Source organism: Podarcis raffonei, chromosome 17, assembly GCF_027172205.1.
Source record: "Podarcis raffonei isolate rPodRaf1 chromosome 17, rPodRaf1.pri, whole genome shotgun sequence".
Classification (NCBI taxonomy): domain Eukaryota; kingdom Metazoa; phylum Chordata; class Lepidosauria; order Squamata; family Lacertidae; genus Podarcis; species Podarcis raffonei.
Window position 1 is genome coordinate 7,491,619 of NC_070618.1, and position 21,456 is coordinate 7,513,074.

The window sequence follows — 21,456 nt, forward strand, 5'->3', positions numbered from 1 at the left end:
TTGCTTTTTTCAGAAAGTTACCCTGTAATGATGGCTGGAGCAGAACACATTCTGGAGCTGCCAACAAGTAGGTGAGCGCCACACCTTCCACTGTTACGAAGTCATATGAGTCTCAACCCCCACCCCACCCTCCATCAAGAACATATGTGAAACACTTAAGAAATCATTATGTATTGTAGTTATTTCTTAGAGGATGTTTGCGACCTAAATATATGTTTCACCTATTCGTTGAGATCCAAAATAAGCACAATAGGCAGATTTAAAAAACATATTCTGATTGTATTTCAACCATGTTTCATACAACCATGAAAATTAATTTTGATAACAAACATATACTCTAGGCTACTCTGGAGGCTTGACCTGTTTAGCATTTCACATGTCCTATGCTCCTGTCCCTCAGAGAGTTTAATCTTACTCACTGGGAAGCTGCTCTTCAGATTCACAAGCCTTGATGCTTGCTTCACATTATTATAATGAGGGAATTCATTCTTATGTAAGGGCCAAGCAAAGGTAACCAATCCTATTTATTCCCTATTTTTATTTTTATACAAACAACAGAAGGGGACAAAACAAATGCCACGATGAAGCCAGCATTCAAACCATTTCAAAATTAGAAATCCACACATTATTCCATCCCAGTCACCTAGAAGTCATAAAACAGAGTTAGGCCTCTACTGCTAAAAGAACTGCCCCGTTTGAGTGCCGAGTAGCTTATCTACGACAGCACGGCAAGCTTGTTTTCCAATTAAAAGCTTCTTTCCTCCTCTTCCCTCATCAATTTTCCCATTTTTGTTTTAAAAAGGTGAAGTCAATTGAGTCCTGTACAAAAACGAAGTCTCTCAGGCCTGCAATGCACAGAACTGCTGAAATACAGCCAATATATGATGATCCAATTCTGCTGTGAAGAGAAGGTTCTCCAACGTCACCATGTACTGATGGATGATCTGGTGATGCTGCAGACAGAAAAGAGCCGTCTCAGTTATTCATTACTGGTCTTGGCAGGACATAGTGAGAGAAAGCACAGTCCCCCCGCATTCACTCGGCAGCTGAGGAACACCAGAAACTTATTATGAATGGATAAAATACACCGAGAATGTCGCCTGCAATTCTGCTCATTCCACTTTTAAAAAAAAAGAACCTGAGAAGAGCAGCCAGAGACAGGGAGAAGAATAGTATAAAAATGGTTGAAGGGCTGGATAGTCTTAATCATGGGTAGGCAAACTAAGACCCAGGTGCTGGATCTGGCCCAATTACCTTCTAAATCCGGCCCGCGGACAGCGTGTTTTTACATGAGTAGAATGTGTGCTTTTATTTAAAATGCATCTCTGGGTTATTTGTGGGACATAGGAATTTGTTCATTTCCCCCCCCCTCAAAATATAGTCCGGCCCTCCACAAAGGTCTGAGGGACAGTGTACCGGCCCCCTGCTGAAAAGGTTTGCTGACCCCTGGTCTTAATCATAAACGAAAATGACAGGAACAATCAGTCGGTTTAAGACAAGCAAGATGTGCTTCTGTATAGAAAGAGTACCGTATTTTTCGCACCATAGGACGCACTTTTTCCCCTCCAAAAATGAAGGGGAAATGTGTGTGCGTCCTATGGTGCGAATGCAGGCTTTCGCTGAAGCCTGGAGAGTGAGAGGGGTCGGTGCGCACCGACCCCTCACGCTCTCCAGGCTTCGCACACCTCTCTGCAAGCAGCGGGAGCCCAGCGCTGGGCTCCCGCTGCTTGCGGAGAGTTGCCTGCATGCTCAGGCCTGCGTGCGCTGAGCTCAGCACGTCCAGGCTTCGCGGACCTCTCCGCAAGCAGCGGGAGCGCTCCCGCTGCTTGCGGAGAGTTGCCTGCATGCCGAAGCCTGCGCGCGCTGAGCTCAGCGCGTCCAGGCTTCGCGGACCTCTCCGCAAGCAGCGGGAGCGCTCCCGCTGCTTGCGGAGAGTTGCCAGCATGCCGAAGCCTGCGCGCGCTGAGATCAGTGCGCCCAGGCTTCGCGGACCTCTCAGCAAGCTGTGGGAGCGCTCCCACGGCTTGCAGAGAGCTGTCTGTTTGGGGGCTGGGGTCGGGGGAAGCTCCAGCTTCCCCCGCCCCAGCCCCGCGCCTGGGGGGGAAATAATTTTTTCCCCTTTATTTCCCCCCCAAAAAACTGGGTGCGCCCTATGGTCCGGTGCGCCCTATGGTGCGAAAAATACGGTAAGTGAAACCTGCCTCAGGTTTACAGTGGTGCCTCGCAAGACGAAAAGAATCCGTTCCGCAAGTCTCTTCGTCTTGCGGTTTTTTCGTCTTGCAAAGCAAGCCCATTAGCGGCTTAGCGCTATTAGTGGCTTAGCGGATCAGCTGTTAAGCAGCTTAGCGATTAGCTGTTAAGCGGCTTAGCGGCTTAGGGGATCAGCTGATAAGCGGCTTAGCGATCAGCTGTTAAGCGGCTTAGGGGATCAGCTGTTAAGCGGCTTAGCAGATCAGCTGATAAGCGGCTTAGCGATCAGCGGCTTAGCGGCTTAGCAGATCAGCTGTTAAGCGGCTTAGCGGACCAGCTGATAAGCGGCTTAGCGGCTTGGGAAAAAGGGGGGGGAGGAAAAAACCCCCGCAGGAACTCGCAAGACATTTTCGTCTTGCGAAGCAAGCCCATAGGAAATTCGTTTTGCGAAGCACCTCCAAAACGGAAAACCCTTTCGTCTAGCGGGTTTTCCGTCTTGCGAGGCATTCGTCTTGCGGGGCACCACTGTATATTGGCCTCTAGCATAAACGATTTTGAAAAAGCCCATTTATATGGACTATCAGCCGAATATAGCTTCCTCCTGAACATTTACCTCAAGCAAGTACTTGCGAATGCAGAATTATCATTTCTGTGCGACCACATTTCTATGCAATTTCTAGTTACCACATTCGTGACTTCGGAAAGGAATGAGACCTACCTGTAAGAAGATCTGCTGCAGCCTCTCTATACAGTTCTTGTACCAAGGTGTAATCACATCAATGCCTCCTGTTTCACATCGCACTAAGTGCTCCGTGAGGATCATAATGAAGCGCTGGAAAGGGCAATATTAGCAACATCTTTCAAATACAGGGAAGTCAACGTCCACAGACAAGACAAGAGAATGAGGACATGTGAGAAATAGTATTTCAAATTAAAGAATGGAAATTTCATGACAGAACAGCGCCACTTAGCACAGAATTCACTGCTAATTTCCAGAGATCTTTTCCCAGGTTCAACGAGCGTGAGAACAGGCCAGCACAATAGTTTCACTTCTTGAAGCTGGTTGTGCAACAGTATCAGGGCTACAGCAATCTGTTGCTTAACCACAGCTATGAGACTGTGCTGCCTTATAGAGCTTATCCAGCACAAGCCATTCTGCTAGCACATGGGTAGGCAAACTAAGGTCTGGGGGCCGGATCCAGCCCAATCGCCTTCTCAATCTGGCCCGTGGACAGTCCAGGAATCAGCGTGTTTTTACATGAGTAGAATGTGCCCTTTTATTTAAAAAGCATCTCTGGGTTATTTGTGGGGCATAGGAATTAGTTCATTTTTATTTTTCCCCCAAAATATAGTCCAGCCCCCCGCAAGGTCTGAGGGACAGTGGACCGGCCCCCTGCTGAAAATGTTTGCTGACTCCTATGCTAGTACAACTAGCAGTACAGTTCAGGGACTTTAACTTAGCACTGCAATGAATTCCCCCTCAAGTTCCCAAACACTTGGAATTGCTTCCTCTACTTGAAACTTTTCATATCATTTATTTGGTTCCATTTATGAATCACTTCCCATAAAATACCTCAAGCAATTTCACACCAAAAACACCCACAGTAAAACTGGTTAACTTAAAGGGTTAAAATACACATTAAAAAGTTTCGCAAAGATGAGGTTCATAGCTTCCCCAACACTCAACAGCCCATCTTCTATTACCGTTCTTTTCCATCTATAAGACTAGGTTTTCTTTACTCTAAAATATTTTTTTTTAATGGGGGTCGTCTTCCCGCATTTTAATAAATTTCAGTCCCCCAAAATAGGGGTCATGTTATACACGGAAAAATAGGGTAACTCATTTTCAAAAAGCCAATGAATATTTCTGCATTTACCTGGAATATTACAAGGAAGAGGTTTTTTTGTTCACTTTGAGCCGATTCAACTTTTTCTTGCAGGCGTTCTATCTGCTCTTCGAGGGGTCCATCCTCCCTGTCGCTACTTCGATCGTCGTCATCGTCGTCATCATCACTGTCTCGCTGGGGAGGAATAGTTAACATTTAACAGGGGGATCATAAGAGCTCCGAGACCAAAAGGTTAGCTAGGGCACATTCTGTTTCACTCCCTTTTTTAGTTTATAGAGACCTGTCCCACAAAAGCGCTGAAAGCTTCTCTCTTCCAGCTTGACGTGAGCTACAGTCATGATTTTAGCATGCATCTATAGCATTTACTAAAAGAATAAATGCAACGTGTAAGATATAACAAAATAAAAAGGTACTGCTGCATGTGTTGCCTGAAGCCATGAAATATTGATCTACAGTAAAGATAAGCTGACCCAGCACAGGAAACCACTTGGGATTCCCAATATAAGCTGCTCTGGGGTTCTCAGGGAAAGAAAGGGGGTTGTCACAGTGGCACACAATACAATGAGAAACTCAAGTCACTGCAAGAATTTCTGATCTCTGCATGTCCTATTAGATTTCTGGCATAATTTAGGCCAGTATTCACTGTACACTTTCTATCAGTGCAAGGACTTTTGGCTGGGCAACAGAACTTCCTCTCCCCTCGAGCCCCCTAACTCTGTTCTGGGGTTTCCCCCAGCCCCATGGAGCAGATCTGGGAGAATGCACAGAGTGTGTCAGAGGTGTATGTGTGTATTGTGCAAAAATAAACCTTGCACTGATGGAACGAGCGGTTTGGCTACTGCCCAATGTTGCAGCTGCAGAGGTGGCCAATGTCATCAGGAACAGCGTGTGCAAGGCAGGGGGGTCTGAGTCTTAACAAAAACAAAAGCTTGCACTGGCATCAATGGGAACTTTTCATGTAAGCCTCATAGCTAGACTAGGGTGCAGCAATTTTAGTCAGGATCACTGCTAGGAAGGAATGGGGTAAACCTCTCCTCCTTGTATGTGTTCCTGATGACAATCAGTCAATTGTGCCTGGGATTATATAAAGAAAAAGCTCAGATGAAGCTCCTTGCTACACAATGAAAGTAACAGCCTAATTTGGTCCTTTGGTCTACCAGACATAACACTCATAATCAACATATTACCTCAAGATGTGGCGATTGCTATTTGCTCGATGGCTTTTTAAAAAAGGGAATGGGCACATCCATGGAAGATAGGTCTACTAATGGCTATTTGCCAGGCTATCCCCCATTTTTCAGAGGCAATGTATCAGATGATGGAGACAAACACAGGATGACGTTTACAGAAGCCTCTGGCTGGCTGCTGCTGCTGAAAACAGAGTGTTGGACTTTTACACAGTACAGCAATTCTTTCGTTTTTATTGTTGGTGGAAAAGAGTTACAATACTGCTGTTTATACACATCTTTACATCAAGTAACGTTTTTTCCACAGCCCTGGAAAATGGTTACCTACACGTTTGTGCTGTTTGGCTAATCTCGCTTTGGCCTCCTCTAGCTCCTTTTGGATCATCACCACGTGCTTGTTCATCTTACGGATTGTTGAGTGTAAGATTTCCCAGATATAAAACCTAGCAGAGAAAGAAACAGACGCTCTAGTTAATACAATATACTTTGGCTCGTTTCAGTCATAATGCTAATGTACACATCGTATATGCTCTCTTGTAAAGCTGGCTATTAACTGCAGGATACAGGAGGCTGTGGATTAGGAAAAAACAACCTGTACCATCAATGGATCTTCCCTACAATTCATTTTAAGGGGCATTTCATAAATGATGTCTTAGATGTGCAGTAAAACCTCGGTTGTCGAACATAATCTGTTCCGGAAGCCCGTTCGGCTTCCGAAATGTCCAACAACTGAGGTGCGGCTTCCGATTGGTTTCAGGAGCTTCCTGCACTCAAGCGGAAGCCGTGTTGGACGTCCAGCTTCCGAAAACTGGTTGAAAACTGGAGCATTTACTTCCAGGTTTTCGGCGTTTGGAAACCGAATCGTTCCAAAACAGAGGCGTTCGGGATGTGAGGTTTGACTGTACTGTAAACCACATCTCTTGAAGTATCAAGCATGAATGTAACAATTCTGTTTGCAACCTGGAGTGCATTGTACATGTACATGAGAAAGAACCGGCACCGGCTGTGGCCTATTGTCATTCACACACTCTGGCAAATCCAGGTTTGTTGCAGCATAATGTGTGTGCATTGGGCCCAACGCACCAGGATTTTGCTCCCTGCCATAAACAGAAATGGTTGAATTACAAAAAAATCTGTAATTTCTTCGTGTGGGTTTTGAAAAGCTGAGTGAAAGACTGTTTACCCAACACAAATATTTTGAGAAAGTTAAAAGGTGATCTGCTGCCAGCATCATTCAAATCACAACCCAAACAATTAAAAAAAGGGGGGTGGAAGAGGGAGATTTACATCTAGTTACCTAGTGAAATCATGAGCCAGCTCTGGAGAGAAAATCCAGTTTGCTACTGCAGCACAATCCACAATCTGTGTGCGAATCATCTTATCCACCAGCACAGCAATCATCTGCGTGAAAAGGGAAGCAAAGGGTTTCTGGATCAGCTTATCAAAAGCAGGTGCTCATTTGCTACTGAAACGAACAGATTAGGCAAAATAAAGGCACACCCCTGTCTCTCCTGCTCAACTATCTTATAGTGGTGACAACTCAGGAAGCATAATCTAATGCTGCTTCCTAATTTTTTGAAAACTATGGTACACTTTTTATTTTTGAAATTTAATTCAGAATAAAAAAAGGTTGCAAAACCATGAGATGAGCTTACTCCCCTGTGCTTTGGTGCGAGTCACAAAAGAGAGTTCAAGGTGCGTCACTTAAGAGAGAAGTCTCTGCATTGGGAGGCAATATTAGCTGTGTTATCCCTGCTGCCTGCAATTTAAACCTAAAGGAAACTACACTCCAAGTAACAAAATAGTACCTTGAATTGTTAAATCTGCATGCAGGGTTTATTCCAGCTTAATTGCTGTACAGAAACAGGTGTCTAGGGCACTCTGTCTAATTATTCAAAGATTGGGAATCATTGCTCATGCAGTGATAATGAGCTATCATGAAGCTTACAGGGAAAATACATGTGGAATGTTGTTTAATACTACAAATAAGGTACAGTGGTACCTCTGGATGCGAATGGGAACCGTTCCAGAGTCCCGTTCACATCCTGAAGCGAACGCAACCCTCTTCCGCGCATGCGCGTGATGTCATTTTGACCGTCTGCGCATGTGCGAGTGGCGAAACCCAGAAGTAACGCGCTCCGTTACTTCCGAGTCGCTGCAGAGCGCAACCCGAAAATACTCATCCCGAAGCTACTTCAACCCAAGGTATGACTGTATTACCGTATTGACCTGACTATAAGCCGCATCTGCAAATAAGCAGCACCTTTAAAATTCAAGGCTTATTTGCGGGTGCAGCCTGCCTCCTGGCACTACCACGCTGAATGGGGGATGGACGGCGCTTTGTGCACTGCTCCCCAAGCCAGTGCTGGCGCTCGGCTCTGAATATAAGCCACACTAATTTTATACGTCATATATCTTATCTCAAATGCATCATCAATACATTCTAATGTACAATCAGTGCAGAGCCTGCAAGAGAAAGTGAACTGCAAAATGGGCAGCGGAAAGCGAAAGGCAACACTGAAATAATCTCCCACGGATTTAGGGCAGGCTTTCTCAACCTCGGCCCTCCAGAAGTTCTGATACTACAATTCCCATCATCCCTGACCACTGGGTCCTGCTAGCTAGGGATCAGGGGAGTTGTAGGCCAAAAACATCTGGAGGGCAGTGGCGGAGCTTCATGCTCCAGCACCGGGGGGGTGGGGTGGAGAGCAGGCGGGGGCGGGGCGCGCTGCCTGCAGGGGCAGCCGCGCACTCCTCTTCCTCCGTGAGTGCTGGAGGGCCGAGGTTGAGGAAGCCTGATTTAGGGCCTGGTGTGCAGCAGACAAAATTTACACCGAAATCAATCGATGGAACTTAAAGGTATTTTTTGAATGAGTGGAAAAAGGAGGAAACCTATAAGTCCATTCACTCTCACCTGTGGATGATTCTTCCACACTTCATACGTAACTCTGAGCACATGCAGCTTCCCTTCATCGCTTTCCGCCAGCGCTTTGAAGACTTCGCGGAATCTTATCAGAACAGGAAAAGATAGCAATGAAAGGCCGTTAAGAGGTAAAGTATATTGCCTGCTCTTTCACTGGCTGTGACCTGACATTCAAAAGCTGATTGCTGAACAAGGGCTACAGCTCACTTTGGACCTACAGTTGTTGAGTGGCAAGGCTGAGAGGGTGAGAAGAAAGCTAGATGATTCTGTGCCCTCCTTTTTGAGTCATATAGAGCAGAGTCTCTTTCAGAATGGGAGGAGGCAAGAGCTCTGACAGTCTCCCACAGGGATCCAACATGCACTTGCTGTTGTCAACCAGCAAGGTGATTTGGGGGAACACCACCTCATCTCAAGCATCTCCTCCGCAGCCCACCTGCTGGTTACAAGTAAAATAAGATAGCGCAGCAGTGATAGCTTGTCTGTTACCCGGAGTACCACACAAGGACAGATAGTCCTGCTAACCAAGGGGCCCATAGGTTCAGCTGACTGATAGTATGATAGAAAAAGCAATATGCATCTCATCTCTCCCTACAAGTAAACAATAATGATAAATACTTTAATCGAAGGTTTTTGCAAAACTGTCTTGCAGTTTCTGCCTTGTGAATCAATTCCAGGCAGGCTCTTCATAAAGTAAGAAACAATTAAAACTGGTTATATGAGCCAGTAGCAGTGTGTTATTGATAGCACTGGCAACTTTGTGGTTATACTTACCTTCCCAGAGCACTGAAGGAGTGACTGAATGACTTTGCGGCCAAATGCAGCAGTGTCTGCACAAACACCTCTATTTTTAAAGGATTAAAAGAGAAGCCTTCATCTGAAAAAAAAAGTTACATTTGAGTCAGCCTTTGATTCAGCACCCACATTTTTCTGCCTTAAAAAAAAAAGTCTATGCCTATGTAACCAAAGGCAAGTACGATCTCTCTCTGTGTGTAACTAAGCCTAAGTGTGTGCACATGAAACCAAAGAGTAGCCATTTTCCTCCCCAATTTTTCTCCGCTTCTGTTTTCGTCTCTTGTGCCATTCTTTGTAAAGCACCAAATACAGATGTTGCTATATAAACAACAGCCATTGCGCAAAGCTAAACTGTTGTGTGTATGAGGCAGAGAGCGGATGACTGGTGGGGTCAGATGTCCAAAGAAAGTCAAAAATTCTATGGGAGGATCATTCCATATCAAGTGATCCATCTTTTTTACCTCATGTCATCCAGTTTCCTTAATATTTTGTACACTTGTTGAATGATGGAAACTAAGTTTAAATCTATGCATTCAGAGAAGACGACGTTGCAAAGTAGCACTTCTACAGAACAATGAAATAAGCTTAAATACGGAAAGAACTAGGAGCACCTGACTACAGCTATCAGAAGTTCTTACCATCATCATCATCCTGATTAGGGTTGGGCACATCCTTCAAAATAGTGAAAATCTCATCGTTGCTTGCTTTGTTTTTAATGGCGATGTTTAAGCAGAGCGCAACGTTGTATCCTGGAAGAGACTCTACAAATAAACAAAGAAGCAAAGTTACCTTTAGTTTTTTTTAAAAAGCCCTATTTCCTCATAAAAGCCAAGACAGCAGAAACGCCATTCTTTGGAAGTCATCATCTTGCAGACTTCCAGGTCATGTAATGAGTAGAATGAACAACCAAGTCAAACTTCACCCTCCTTCTTTCTTCCACCAGCCTAGATGTTAAGTTTTAAAACTTGTTAAGAATGAACACACTGTTCATTCCGGAGTTGCCTGCACACTAATAGGCTGGCCTGGTTTTCTGCACAGCAGTTTGCCAGGCTCCTCGAACTCTTTTGAGGAGCTCCAAACATAAAAACTGGACTGCCATGCAGGAAACTGACAAATACAGTAGCACCTTGGGTTCACGAACACCTTGGTACTTGGATGTTTTGGCTCCCAAATGCCGAAAACCTGGAAGTGTTTTCAAAAGTTTTTCGGAAGCTGAACGTCCGACGCCGCTTCTGCTTGCGTGCAGGAAGCTCCTGCAGCCAAGTGGAAGCTGCGCCTTGGTTTCTGAACATTTTGGAAGTCGAACGGACTTCCGGAATGGATTACATTTAAGAACCAAGGTATGACTGTACATCGTTAGAGGCACCTTCTGCGATCATATTGTTGAAGCAAAGCAGGTGTGGACCTGGATTATAGATTAGGAGCTGCTTGTAGGCTGTTCTGGACCTTTTACAGCAGCGGTTCTCAACCTGTGGGTCCCCAGATGTTGTTGGACTACAACTCCCATCATCCCTGAGATCTGGCTTTGCTAGCTAGGGGTGATGGGAGTTGTAGTTCAACAACATCTGGGGACCCACAGGTTGAGAAAGGCTGTTTTAGAGGAAGCTCAGGCTATAACAAAACAAACAGTGCTAAAGAATTTCCTTGTTCTCTTGTAATCCTTACAACATTCCATCATTATTCTCATATGCAGATGGAGGTTGTAGCTTTGAGAGAGTTGCTTGCTCAAGAATGCCTGTTGAGTCTATGTCAGGGGCCAAATTTGAACCAGGACCCCTCCTCAATCCACAGCTCAGCCTCTTACCCACTAGACCACACCAGTTCCCCAAAGACAGATTCAACAAAACTAGTCCAACTATTAAAAAATAGAAAACACTGCAGCAAGTACATAACCCATATACATACTGTTGCTTTCATCTCCGTATTTATAAATACATGCTGGATTTGCAGGAGTTAGGACTGAAAAAGTAGCAGGAACAATATCCACTATTCGTTGGTGGTAGGAAAGTCTAGGAAAAAAAAGATTTTGCGTAAGATGAAGAAGTGATACTCCTATCATGATACAGGTCTATGGAGAAAACCCAGCCAAGCATGAACCCTTACTCAGACTCAGTGAATGCAGATTATAAATCTAGATATGGCAAAATCAAAGTCTTATGCTTTACACTGAAACAGGAAAGAAATAGTCCAAAGTACAATTATGCCCCTTACACAGAAGTCAGCTCCACTGATCTGAATAGAAGTTACTTCCCAGTAACTATTTAGGATCATTTATTTGTATGCTCAATTGTTTTCCATTTAGTCAATTTTGTTTTTGTTGTTTGATCATTAGACATTACAAAACAAGGAATTAAACTGAGGAATCTAAACTTAGAGAGAATTTTAAAAATTCATTCAAAAGCACTATTTTTATTTACTGATTTTTCTCCCAGCATAATACTTCCAACTACTGTTCCCCTCCTGTTAGTGAGGCAAATACCATCCAGATGATGTCTTAACTCATAGTACGTAAGTGCCCTATTCCTGGACAAACATACAAAGACTAAGCAAATACTATTGCTTTGGAGTGGGAGCTGATATTATTTCTTCCTCACTTTAGCAACTGCATTAAGTTGGAAAAATAGGCTATATCTATTAGAATACTACCCCTTCTGCAATTCCGATGCCTCACTCACCTCATACATTTTTCCAAAACTTCTCTTACGAATTTAGGTCTGGGTTTGTCAAGGTCCTCAGAAAGACAATCTGACCTATCATTGGAACAAAATTGTGCAATTGCTATTACCCAGAGAAGCATATAAAGGCTTATTTGTCTAATATGCACTGATTTAGGAAGCTTCAATCTTCAATGTTGTGCTTCTTTGGCTCTCTGCATTGTCAGAGCCACTAGGAAGCAAATTCATACAGTACTGGGGGTTACAGTTTAAGGCAGCAAAGCTTACATAATTACACATAATGACATTTTATTTTATTTTTTAAAGATATTTATTGAGTTTTTCCACCTTTATACATTAAAAAATCAAAAGAAAAAAGAAAAAACAAAAAAGTTAAAAACACATAAAGTTTACAACCCTTATTTTCAATAACATATTTCCCTGACTTCCCCACACCTCCCCTTCTTATATTCCAATTCAAATTGTTAATTCAACAAGTTCTTGTCCCCAATTTTTGACCTTTTTATATTTAATTCATTTTAGAAAAACCAATTTTAACTTATAAACATCAGTATTTAAACATCAGTGCTCATTCTTAAAACTTTTTTCTAAAGTCGACCCAAATTCCCTTCCACGAATTCCCCAATTTTCATACTAATAACAAAACAAAATAGAAAAAACAGATTATAATTATGCACCCTTTGGATTCCCAAACCCTACCCCACCCTTTTCCGGTTTCAATCCCGGTTTTTCCCCCCCCCCCCCTACGGCACAAGCTGTCACTTATGTGTTGTTTTTACCTGTATGGGCCTATGGCTGTAATAAATGAAATGAAAATCCCCAACAAATGTCCATCAGTCTTAGTCTACTATCAGCCTGGAGACCTCACATCCGAGGCTCTTAATTCTCTCTCAATTCCTCTCTGCCGGTTTTTTTGGTAGTCCTTTATATTAAACACCAGATCTCGGAGAAGCTCTGTCCCGATAGGGTCCATATTTCTTCCAGCCAGACCTCCATACTTAAAAGTGGAGCCCGAATCTTGTTTCTTACTCCTTTTAAGTCCAAATGTCCCAAAAGCTCCAACTTTCACCTTAATCAAATTTGTAATCCATAGGTCTTCAGATCTCCACATAAGGAGATCTCTCCATTCTTCAATCTTCAATTCAAAACAGATTTTCATCATCCAGTACTTATTTTCCTTTGTAGCCATCATGTCAGGCCTCTGGCTCTCCTTTGTCATCTGCAACATTACATCTCCTCCTTCCTTTTCCTCAGAAACAACATATATCTCTTTCTCCACACTCTCAAATCTCTCAAGTTTCTCTTCTTGTCCAGCTGCATGAACTTCCTGAGTCAAGTCCTTATCAAATTCAATGAATTTGTTTACTGTTAAGTCCAGAGTTGCAACATTTGTAGCCAAAACATCAATTTGGCCTTGTAACTTTCCCAAGAGAAGAAACACTCTGTCCAATTTAGCTTGAATTTTTCCTCCTTCAGCCATTCTTGTAATGTCCCAAAATCCCCTCTAGAGGGATTTTGGTTACTTTATCTTCCTTCCAGTTCAAATCCAAAAATCAAGTTAGTTTGTATCAGTTCTTCCTTGTTTTCAACAAAATATAACCAAATTGTAGCAAATATATCCAGCAGAGACAGCAGAAACAAAGTTCTCTTTTTCCTTCTTGACAGCTAATTTGACAGCTGTCAAACTCTTCTATATCTCCTCAACAGGCTCTCTCGCGGATCACTCCCGGGTCCAGGGGGGGTGGCACTTCAGCTCTCAAAATTAGCTCTTATCCTCCAGTGAAATTACTTATACTGCCAAATCGTGAAATTAATGTCTTTTACCCAATAAAGAAGAAGAAATTCTTTCGACCTTAGTTAGCTAGTCCTTGCTTTAGATTATTTATAAGACGGGGAGACGGACTTCCTGTTTGCGCCTTCCCCGATCGTGCCTAATTCAAAAAAATTTTTTCTTTACAAATCCAATTTCCGTATTACTCACGGGTTGTTGCTTTTGGAGTCCAATTGTTCACAAGAAGAAGTCAGCGCTCTCCGACCATGGCATGCGGCTTCACTCCGCAGGAGAAGCAGTCGACTCTCAGTACCGCACCGCTCACCCCGTCCCCCGTTCCGAAGCCTTTAAAAAGGCTCCTTCGCGGGTCGGGGGGCGCAAATGGTGCCCGCCGAGTCACCAGGTTCACAGGCTTCAGCGCCTGTGATTTCTGAGGGTCCCCGCGTCACCGCAGTGGCAAGACCCGGATCCTGCGGAGCCGATTCCCTCCGGAGCTCGGAGGGAATCCGCCATTAGCCGATGGCGCTAACCCGGAAGCCCACATAATGACATTTTAAACCACAGATACCTGTGGACTATTTAGTCTTGCACAGAAATCATTGAAAATATATCACGTTTGTAATTTGACATTTGCAGAATTTAGCACAATTTGGATATTTCATAAGGAGATAATAAGAATCACTGAAAAATTACAAAAGTATATGTGAAAGCAATTGAGAAACTAACAAGAAATAAACTTACCAGTCTTCCCAGCTCCAACGGAATTGAAAATTATTCAAATGGTGCGAAAACCAATTAATGAACCTTCATGAAAAAAGAAGGAAACTTTCACAAACTCCCAGAAGACCAAACCACAGCCATTCACAGTGACATTATTCACACTATATCCTAGCCATTATAAAGAATGCCACAACCCATTTTGTTGAAATGGATTCCTGGAAATACTGGTTATGAAGCGCAAGTACATACAGAACTCTTAAAAAATTAAGATTAAGGTGCAGAATACCCAAAGCTGTCAGATAACTGGATCTTCTGCAAGTTCTAATTATCTTTGAAGTTAGTAAAACAAGCTAATTGTATAGTCATACCTCTTGTTGTGTTTGCTTCACATTGCGGTTTTTCAGGTTGTGAACGCGGCAAACCCGGAAGTGTATATTTCCGAGTTTCGCCACGCGCGCATGGGCAGAAGCGCTCTAACGCGCTCAACGCTTGCGCAGAAGCACCGCTCTGCTTGCAGACTTTTTGGGGTGCGAACGGCACCCTGGAATGGATCGTGTCTGCAAGTAGAGGTACCACTGTAGTTCAGATATGGAAGCTTCAGATAATAGTTTTGTATGTAATACTCAAAGTGTATTTTCAGATGCTCCTGGCTCCTCTTCCAAGCCAAGATGTACTTGGCTACCCCCTCTCAACTAAGAAATGCTCTTTGATAATTACTGTGACCAGGAAACAACAGCTATACATTTATTCAGTTCAAATAAGCTGATGCCACAGAAACCCACCTGTCAGTAATCACACAGCTCAAAAATGGGGTTAACTTTTTATTAGCACAAAAACACGATCTGCACAGACTTTGTTGAGTTTCAGGCCTAGTGACCAGAGCGGCTCATTCCCTGCGGCCTTCCTCCATGAAAATCAAATGCCAAGACTGAAAGCCCCTGCCTTCTCACAGCTGTCTTAAGTCCCCTGCTCTCCAGTGCTTTCCCGAAGCAATCGGAGACGGCATCAGCATGCAGCCAATTTCTCCTCTGCCCTTTTCATGCCTCTTCTGGTTCTGGGAGTTGGGGAGAGGGGAGACACCTATAACTCTCCACCAGCCTGACTCATCTCTGCCTCTTGGCCTCCCTCTTTCCACTCTGCTCCTCCTTCAGTTTCTGCCTGATTCTGGACTTCCCCCTGCCAGACTCTCCCAGCTCACTAAGCCGTTACCTCTTCAGCTTCCAACACCTCTTCCTCCCGGTCTTCTCCCTCTGACCACTCACCGTTGTCCCCCCACCCCACCCCAGGTTCCGAGCCTTCTTCCCTTGCTTGATTCCTCCCACCATTCCTCTGCATCCAACCGCTCCATGACATCTGATGAAACCTGCTTCACAAACTTCTTAGAAATCTAAAGGTAAGTGCACTTACTTACCTGTCTATGCAAGTAGTGTTCATTGTATCCAGGCGCATGTACAGCATTTCTGTGGCTTGTGCAAGCTGCAAGATTCCATTTAAGGAATAATATGGATGAACCTTTAACTCTCCCTTTGTTAAGAGAGAAACTGTGTGTTCCCAAACCTAGAGTTCTAGGCTACTGAATCAGACTCAAATCAAGTACAGTGGAACCTCAGTTCTCGAACGTCTCAGTTGACGAATATGTGGGAACCCAAACGCCGAAAACCCGGAAGTAAACACTTCCGTTTTCGAACGCACCTTGGAAGTTGAATGACTTCCGCTACGTGTTTTTCAATTTTCTCAACTGAATTTGCTGACAGCCCTTTGTGCCTCCATTGTCGAACGTTTCGGAAGTCGGTCTTCTGGATCAGATTACGTTCGACAAACGAGGTTCCACTGTATCTTGGATTTAGACACTTTAAGAGGCAGGGCAATATTTTATTTGCCATGTAGAATTATTGTAATTGTTATTTTAATTCATTACCTGCCCTTCACCCATAGGCCTCAGGGCAGGCTACAACCATTACGCTTCTGAGTAGCCTTCCTCTTTTTGCCTGATGAATAAGATTGGTTACCAATGAAAACATTTTTAGTCACAACTTTCATTTCAGCGATTAATCAAAATAACCTGCATCGGCAACCAACCGACTTCTAATACAGCTGTGAACAGTAATACATAATGCATTAACATTTTTTCCTACAAAAAATGTGCTAACTGATATCAGAGTTGTTGAGAAGAAAGGATACAACTTGGGGTAAGGAGCCGGGCTGAAGTTTGCAAAGTTCAATAAGGAGTGTTGTGTACATGACCTCAGTGTGTGGTGGAATAGGAAGCTGAAACAGCTCGGCAAAGATTACCTGGGGGGGAAAACATGACACAGATACAATGAACTGTATACCTGTCTTATCTGAACAGATATCAGAAGGCATTATTAGTATTAAGTCTGGCAAGTGTTGGGGTATAGTGGTGAAATGACCCTTCTTATGCTCTAAGAACAGCAACAGCAGCAATAACAATTCATTGATATGCTGCCCCTCTGACTGGCTTGCCCCAGCCACTCGGGGAGGCTTCCAGCAAATTAAAACATCAAACACAGGAAAGCATCAAACATTAAAAACTTCCCAACACAAGGCTGCCTTCAGGTAGCTTCTAAAAGCCAGATAGTTGTTTATTTCCTTAACATCTGATGGTAGGATGCCACTACTGAAAAGGCCCTCTGCCTGGTTCCCTGTAACCTCACTTCTTGCAGTGAGAGAACTGCCAGAAGGCTCTCGGAGCTGGACCTCTGTGTGTGGGCTGAACGTTGGGAGTGGAGACGCTCCTTCGGGTATACTGGGCCGAGGCCATTTAGGGCTTTAAAGGTCAGCACCAACACTTTGCACAAATATGCACAAACTTGCATATTTCTTAAATTTATTTCCTGCCTTTCCTCCAAGGTCTAATGCCCCCATTTTATCCTCACCACTGCCCTGTGAGGCAAGTTTGGCTGAGCGAGAGGGACCGACCCCAAGGGCACCCAATAAGCTGGAATGTTAAGTTGGGGCTTGAAATTAGCCTTAGGTCAATTGCTCTAACCACTATCCTCAGCATTTATATATTCTATAAATTGCCCAGCGTGGCTGGGGAAACCCAGCCAGATGGACGGGGTGGAAATAAAAGAACAACAATTTAGCCAGATATAGTTCATCAGCATTTAACATATTTATCTATAGATGAGGTTTGACGCAGATTCAACCTCCTTTTCTGCATAGCTAGGGTGTGTTTTTTGCAAATGAGTCTGGGTAAATTATAATAGCATTTACAGCATAGGAAGTAAAGGCATTTTGAAAGAGGAAAAAGATAAATATGGTAAAGAGATGCATACCTCAACTATGTGGTAGTTCAGAGGGATCTTGTTATTCCCTGGGTAGCTCAGTAACTGAGCAGCACTAGAGGAAAAGGCAGACTCAGTGATTCAAAGAATGCAAATACAGAAAAAGGTCAGTTAGGAAGCACACTGAAGCCTTGCTAAGTGCATGTGTATCAATTTACATGCAGGGCTGGCACTAAAGTAACAGTAAGACTCACAAGCATAGCAAAAGGACTATGCAAACTGAAGATGACTCCAAGTATCTGTAACCCACCATAAGGTTTTGATTGACTAGAATGAGAGATCCATGTGCCATTATTACACAAACTGCAAGAACAGAGGTCTGGATGTTGAAAGCATTATTTTGTGGACTTCTTGTCAAGACACAATTTGATAAAGAGCATTTCGCGCCCAAGTAGACAGCAGCAATTCTCTAGGATGCTAAGTGTGTTCCTTTGCAGCTACCCAACTCTAAAATCATATCCCTCCTGGATACATCAGTGACTCACGCCATTTTTAAAGGTAAAGGTACCCCTGCCTGTACGGGCCAGTCGTGTCCGACTCTGGGGTTGTGCGCCCATCTCATTTAAGAGGCCGGGGGCCAGCGCTGTCCGGAGACACTTCCGGGTCACGTGGCCAGTGTAACAAGCTGCATCTGGCGAGCCAGCGTAGCACACGGAAACGCCGTTTACCTTCCTGCTAGTAAGCGGTCCCTATTTATGTACTTGCACCCGGGGGTGCTTTCGAACTGCTGGGTTGGCAGGCGCTGGGACCGAACGACGGGAGCTCACACCGTCAAGGGGATTCGAACCGCCGACCATACGATCGGCAAGCCCTAGGCGCTGAGGTTTTACCCACAGCGCCACCTGCGTCCCTCACGCCATTTTTACAGTTCCTCAATTCTACCTTTGCATTTGAAAGCAGTCAAAATTAGAGGGGCAGTTCTCCTTCCAGCCTAAATCTGAGGTGGCTCAAAAAGGAGTAACCCCAGAAGTGTTTTGTCCTTTCAGGGGACTGTATCCCAGGAGGCCCTCTCTTCTCAGTTTGTTTTCTACAACCCACTTGGCAACTGGAAATTATATTTTAGGAGATATTTTATCCTGATCACTTTTCATTATGAATAATTCCTTATAGGGTTTCATTTCAAAGTTTAAGACACTTGGGTTTTTGGTAGGTCACTGTCTGCCAGACAGGAAAGATACCTTTCCCCCCTTTATCAGATAATAGACCTTATTTTTATCAAAGGTTTTAATATACTGCACTTGTGAAAGGGCTGGCTTAGGCGGTGGCAAGATGTTGTGTGGAGACACTGTGAAATGTAACTTTTCCAGATCAGTGCGATTTGCAGAAATTTGATGCACATGTAGCTGAAGAGTTTGAGGTTTTCACAGCAGAAATTGGATGAAGAGGCAAGCTGCTTTTTGAATGAATTGGTGAATTGCAGCCATCCTCACCTCATGAGGAAATATGCTCTTTAGCCACACTCAGAAAACAGTGCTGTCGGGTAGGTAGAAAACAAAGGTCTTTTGATCTCCTAATGGTTGCCCTGCATGAAAAGTAACTCCTACCATGTCTTCCTTTCTTTCCAGTGTGATTTAATGATGCAGTGAAGATTTTCCTCTATCACAAATCTTTCAGCGGAATGACTGCCAGGCATAACAGGACCCTGTCGAAGGAATTAAGAAACGGCAGAAGTGATATAACATAAAAGTCCACTTTAAACAAAATAAATGACAAAGTTTGGCTGCATTACTGGCACTATAGCTTTGGCAATAGTTATAATACAATACAATTTATTCTTTCTAGGGGCTTTAACATTCGCAAGCAATTTCAAAATGCTAAAAACTATTTTTCCCCATAATAAATTTTGCTGCTGTTAAAAACAGGTCAGGATTCAAAGAACTGTGAAACTGGTTCCATGATCTCAAGGAAACTTTAGATCCTTTATTCTTTTTTGAGTAGCCCCCTATGGCCTACGAAAAGCAACTTTTGAAACAAAAGTTTCAAAAATATATTTGTTTGTCATGAGCAGGTTGGGACAGGTTATGCCCTGAAAAAATCACTCGACTACCGCAAGCCTCTAGTGTTGGTCTACACAACTCTTTGTCTAAAACTGTCCAGGACCCAAAGAAACTGTACAAACCAAAATTTTTGGAAGGGAGAGAAGACAATACTTTGTACCCCCGTTATAAAGTCTCTCTCTTATAGTCAGGGACTGCAATGAATTAAACGAACACCCCTGCCCCCTGGGATTTAAACTGGAGGCACACTTCATGCTTGCAAATAATTAATAATAATTTACTTGTACCCTGTCCAACTGAATGGGTTGCCGCAACCACTCTAGTTGGCTTCCAGCAGAATATAAAAGAACACAGCAAAACGTCAGACATTAAAAGCTTCCCAATAAAGGGCTACCTTCAGATGTCTACGGAAAGTTGATCTCTTTGACATCTGCTGGGAGGGCATTCCACAGGGCGGGCACAACTACCAAGAAGGCCCTCTGCCTGGTTCCCTGTAACTACACTTCTTGCAATGAGGGAACCGCTAGGCGGCCCTCAGGGAGCTGAATGATGGGGATGGAGATGTTCCTTCAGATTTTCAGGTCTGAAGCCATTTAGGGCTTTAAAGATCAACACCAACACTCTGAATTGTGCTGGGAAACGTACTGAGAGCCAATGTAGACCCTTTAAGACCGGTTTCATATGGTCTCAGCGGCCACTCCCAGTCACCAGTCTAGTTGCCACATTCTGGATTAGTCGTAGTTTCTGAGTCACCTTCAAAGGTAGCCCCACGTAGAGCACATTGCAGTAATCCAAGCAGGATTACTCTGGGGCAGGTAGGATCTCAGCTGGAATACCAGAGGGAGCTGGACACAGAATTGACCTGCGCCTCCATGGACAGCTGTGAGTCCAGAATGACCCCAAGGCTGTGCACTTGGTTCTTTGGTTACCCCATTCAGGACCAGGGAGCCCCCCACACCTGTCTGCCCTGTCCCCCAGGAACAGTGCTTCTGTCTTGTCAGGATTCAGCCTCAATCCGTTAACCACCATCCGTACGTACACGCAACTCACCTCGGGATCATCAGTGTAGTCAAACATTCTGAAGATAACTCTTGGCATTGGGTAAACGGAGTCTTCGGTGTGAGGTGGCGGAGTGAAGGGAGGCAGATTGTGCTGCAGTGCCTCACAGAGCACGTTGTCAAAAGCAAGGTATGGCCTTGGGATGTGCCTTTCTTGCCAGCGGTCTTTCTTCAGCTTCTGAACCTGAGCCCACAGGCAATCCAAGTACTGAAAAACAAAAGGGCCCATCATGCAGGAAGACGCCCGCTGCCAACAGAATGGCATTTCTTCTTCCGTCCACTCCACTGCCCGACTTGGAAGCCAACTCTCCATCCATCCCCGCAAACGTCCTTTTGCCCTCTGCTGCTGTTAGTGCCTCAGGAAAGAAAGCAGAGGTGGCTGGCCTGTAGGGCTTCAGAACTGGTTTGACTGTAACTCCCCATCAGGCTCAGCCATCACAGTCAATGTTCAGGGGTGATGGGACTTGTAGTCTGGCAACATCTGGAGTGCCACGGTTTAGCCCCCACCCCCTTGATCTACAGAACCACATAAGTAAGTTATGACTTGGATTTGAAAACAGCAGCCCACAGTGCCACATGACAATTTTCTTTTTTTAAAAACCGAAGACTTTATTTGAGGCCTACTGGGTGCCAACATTTCTTCTTGTTGCCAGATAAAAACATCTTTTTTATTATTCCAGGGTTTATAATGTACTGATTTTTAAAATGCGCTCAATTAGTATTTTATCTTGGACTTGTAAACCACACTGCAAGCTCTACAAAGGACAATATATTTTAAATAAAAATATTCAGATATATGTGGTGACATGTACTCAAGACTCCTTGCCACGTTTTACCTCTTCTTGTGGATGTGGTTTATCAGCAGACCAAACTTGTAGCATTGGTACGTGAATCTTTTGACGCCGTCTGAAATAGAGTGAGAGGAGATATAAAAGTTACTCAGATAAGCAAGTATGATCGACAGAGGGGTGGGCTTGTTGCCAGAGTA

General features: G+C 44.0%; 1 protein-coding gene across 2 annotated transcripts in view; it reads right to left on the reverse strand.

Moving 5' to 3' along the window:
* Positions 1 to 258: 258 nt before the first annotated feature.
* Positions 259 to 21,456, reverse strand: part of NCBP1 (nuclear cap binding protein subunit 1) — a 32,863-nt gene continuing 11,665 nt past the window's right edge. For both annotated transcript variants that reach the window (XM_053370616.1, XM_053370617.1), the window contains 17 exons: positions 21,305 to 21,374; positions 20,461 to 20,676; positions 18,958 to 19,055; positions 17,405 to 17,468; positions 16,287 to 16,397; positions 15,517 to 15,581; positions 14,127 to 14,189; positions 11,615 to 11,689; positions 10,845 to 10,948; positions 9,578 to 9,700; positions 8,919 to 9,021; positions 8,139 to 8,232; positions 6,522 to 6,625; positions 5,553 to 5,667; positions 4,068 to 4,211; positions 2,909 to 3,022; positions 259 to 953 (listed from right to left, as the gene is read on the reverse strand). In XM_053370616.1, coding sequence (XP_053226591.1) covers positions 840 to 953; positions 2,909 to 3,022; positions 4,068 to 4,211; positions 5,553 to 5,667; positions 6,522 to 6,625; positions 8,139 to 8,232; positions 8,919 to 9,021; positions 9,578 to 9,700; positions 10,845 to 10,948; positions 11,615 to 11,689; positions 14,127 to 14,189; positions 15,517 to 15,581; positions 16,287 to 16,397; positions 17,405 to 17,468; positions 18,958 to 19,055; positions 20,461 to 20,676; positions 21,305 to 21,374 — 1,777 coding nt within the window. In that variant the 3' untranslated portion in view covers positions 259 to 839. The remainder of the gene's footprint in view (positions 954 to 2,908; positions 3,023 to 4,067; positions 4,212 to 5,552; positions 5,668 to 6,521; positions 6,626 to 8,138; positions 8,233 to 8,918; positions 9,022 to 9,577; positions 9,701 to 10,844; positions 10,949 to 11,614; positions 11,690 to 14,126; positions 14,190 to 15,516; positions 15,582 to 16,286; positions 16,398 to 17,404; positions 17,469 to 18,957; positions 19,056 to 20,460; positions 20,677 to 21,304; positions 21,375 to 21,456) is intronic.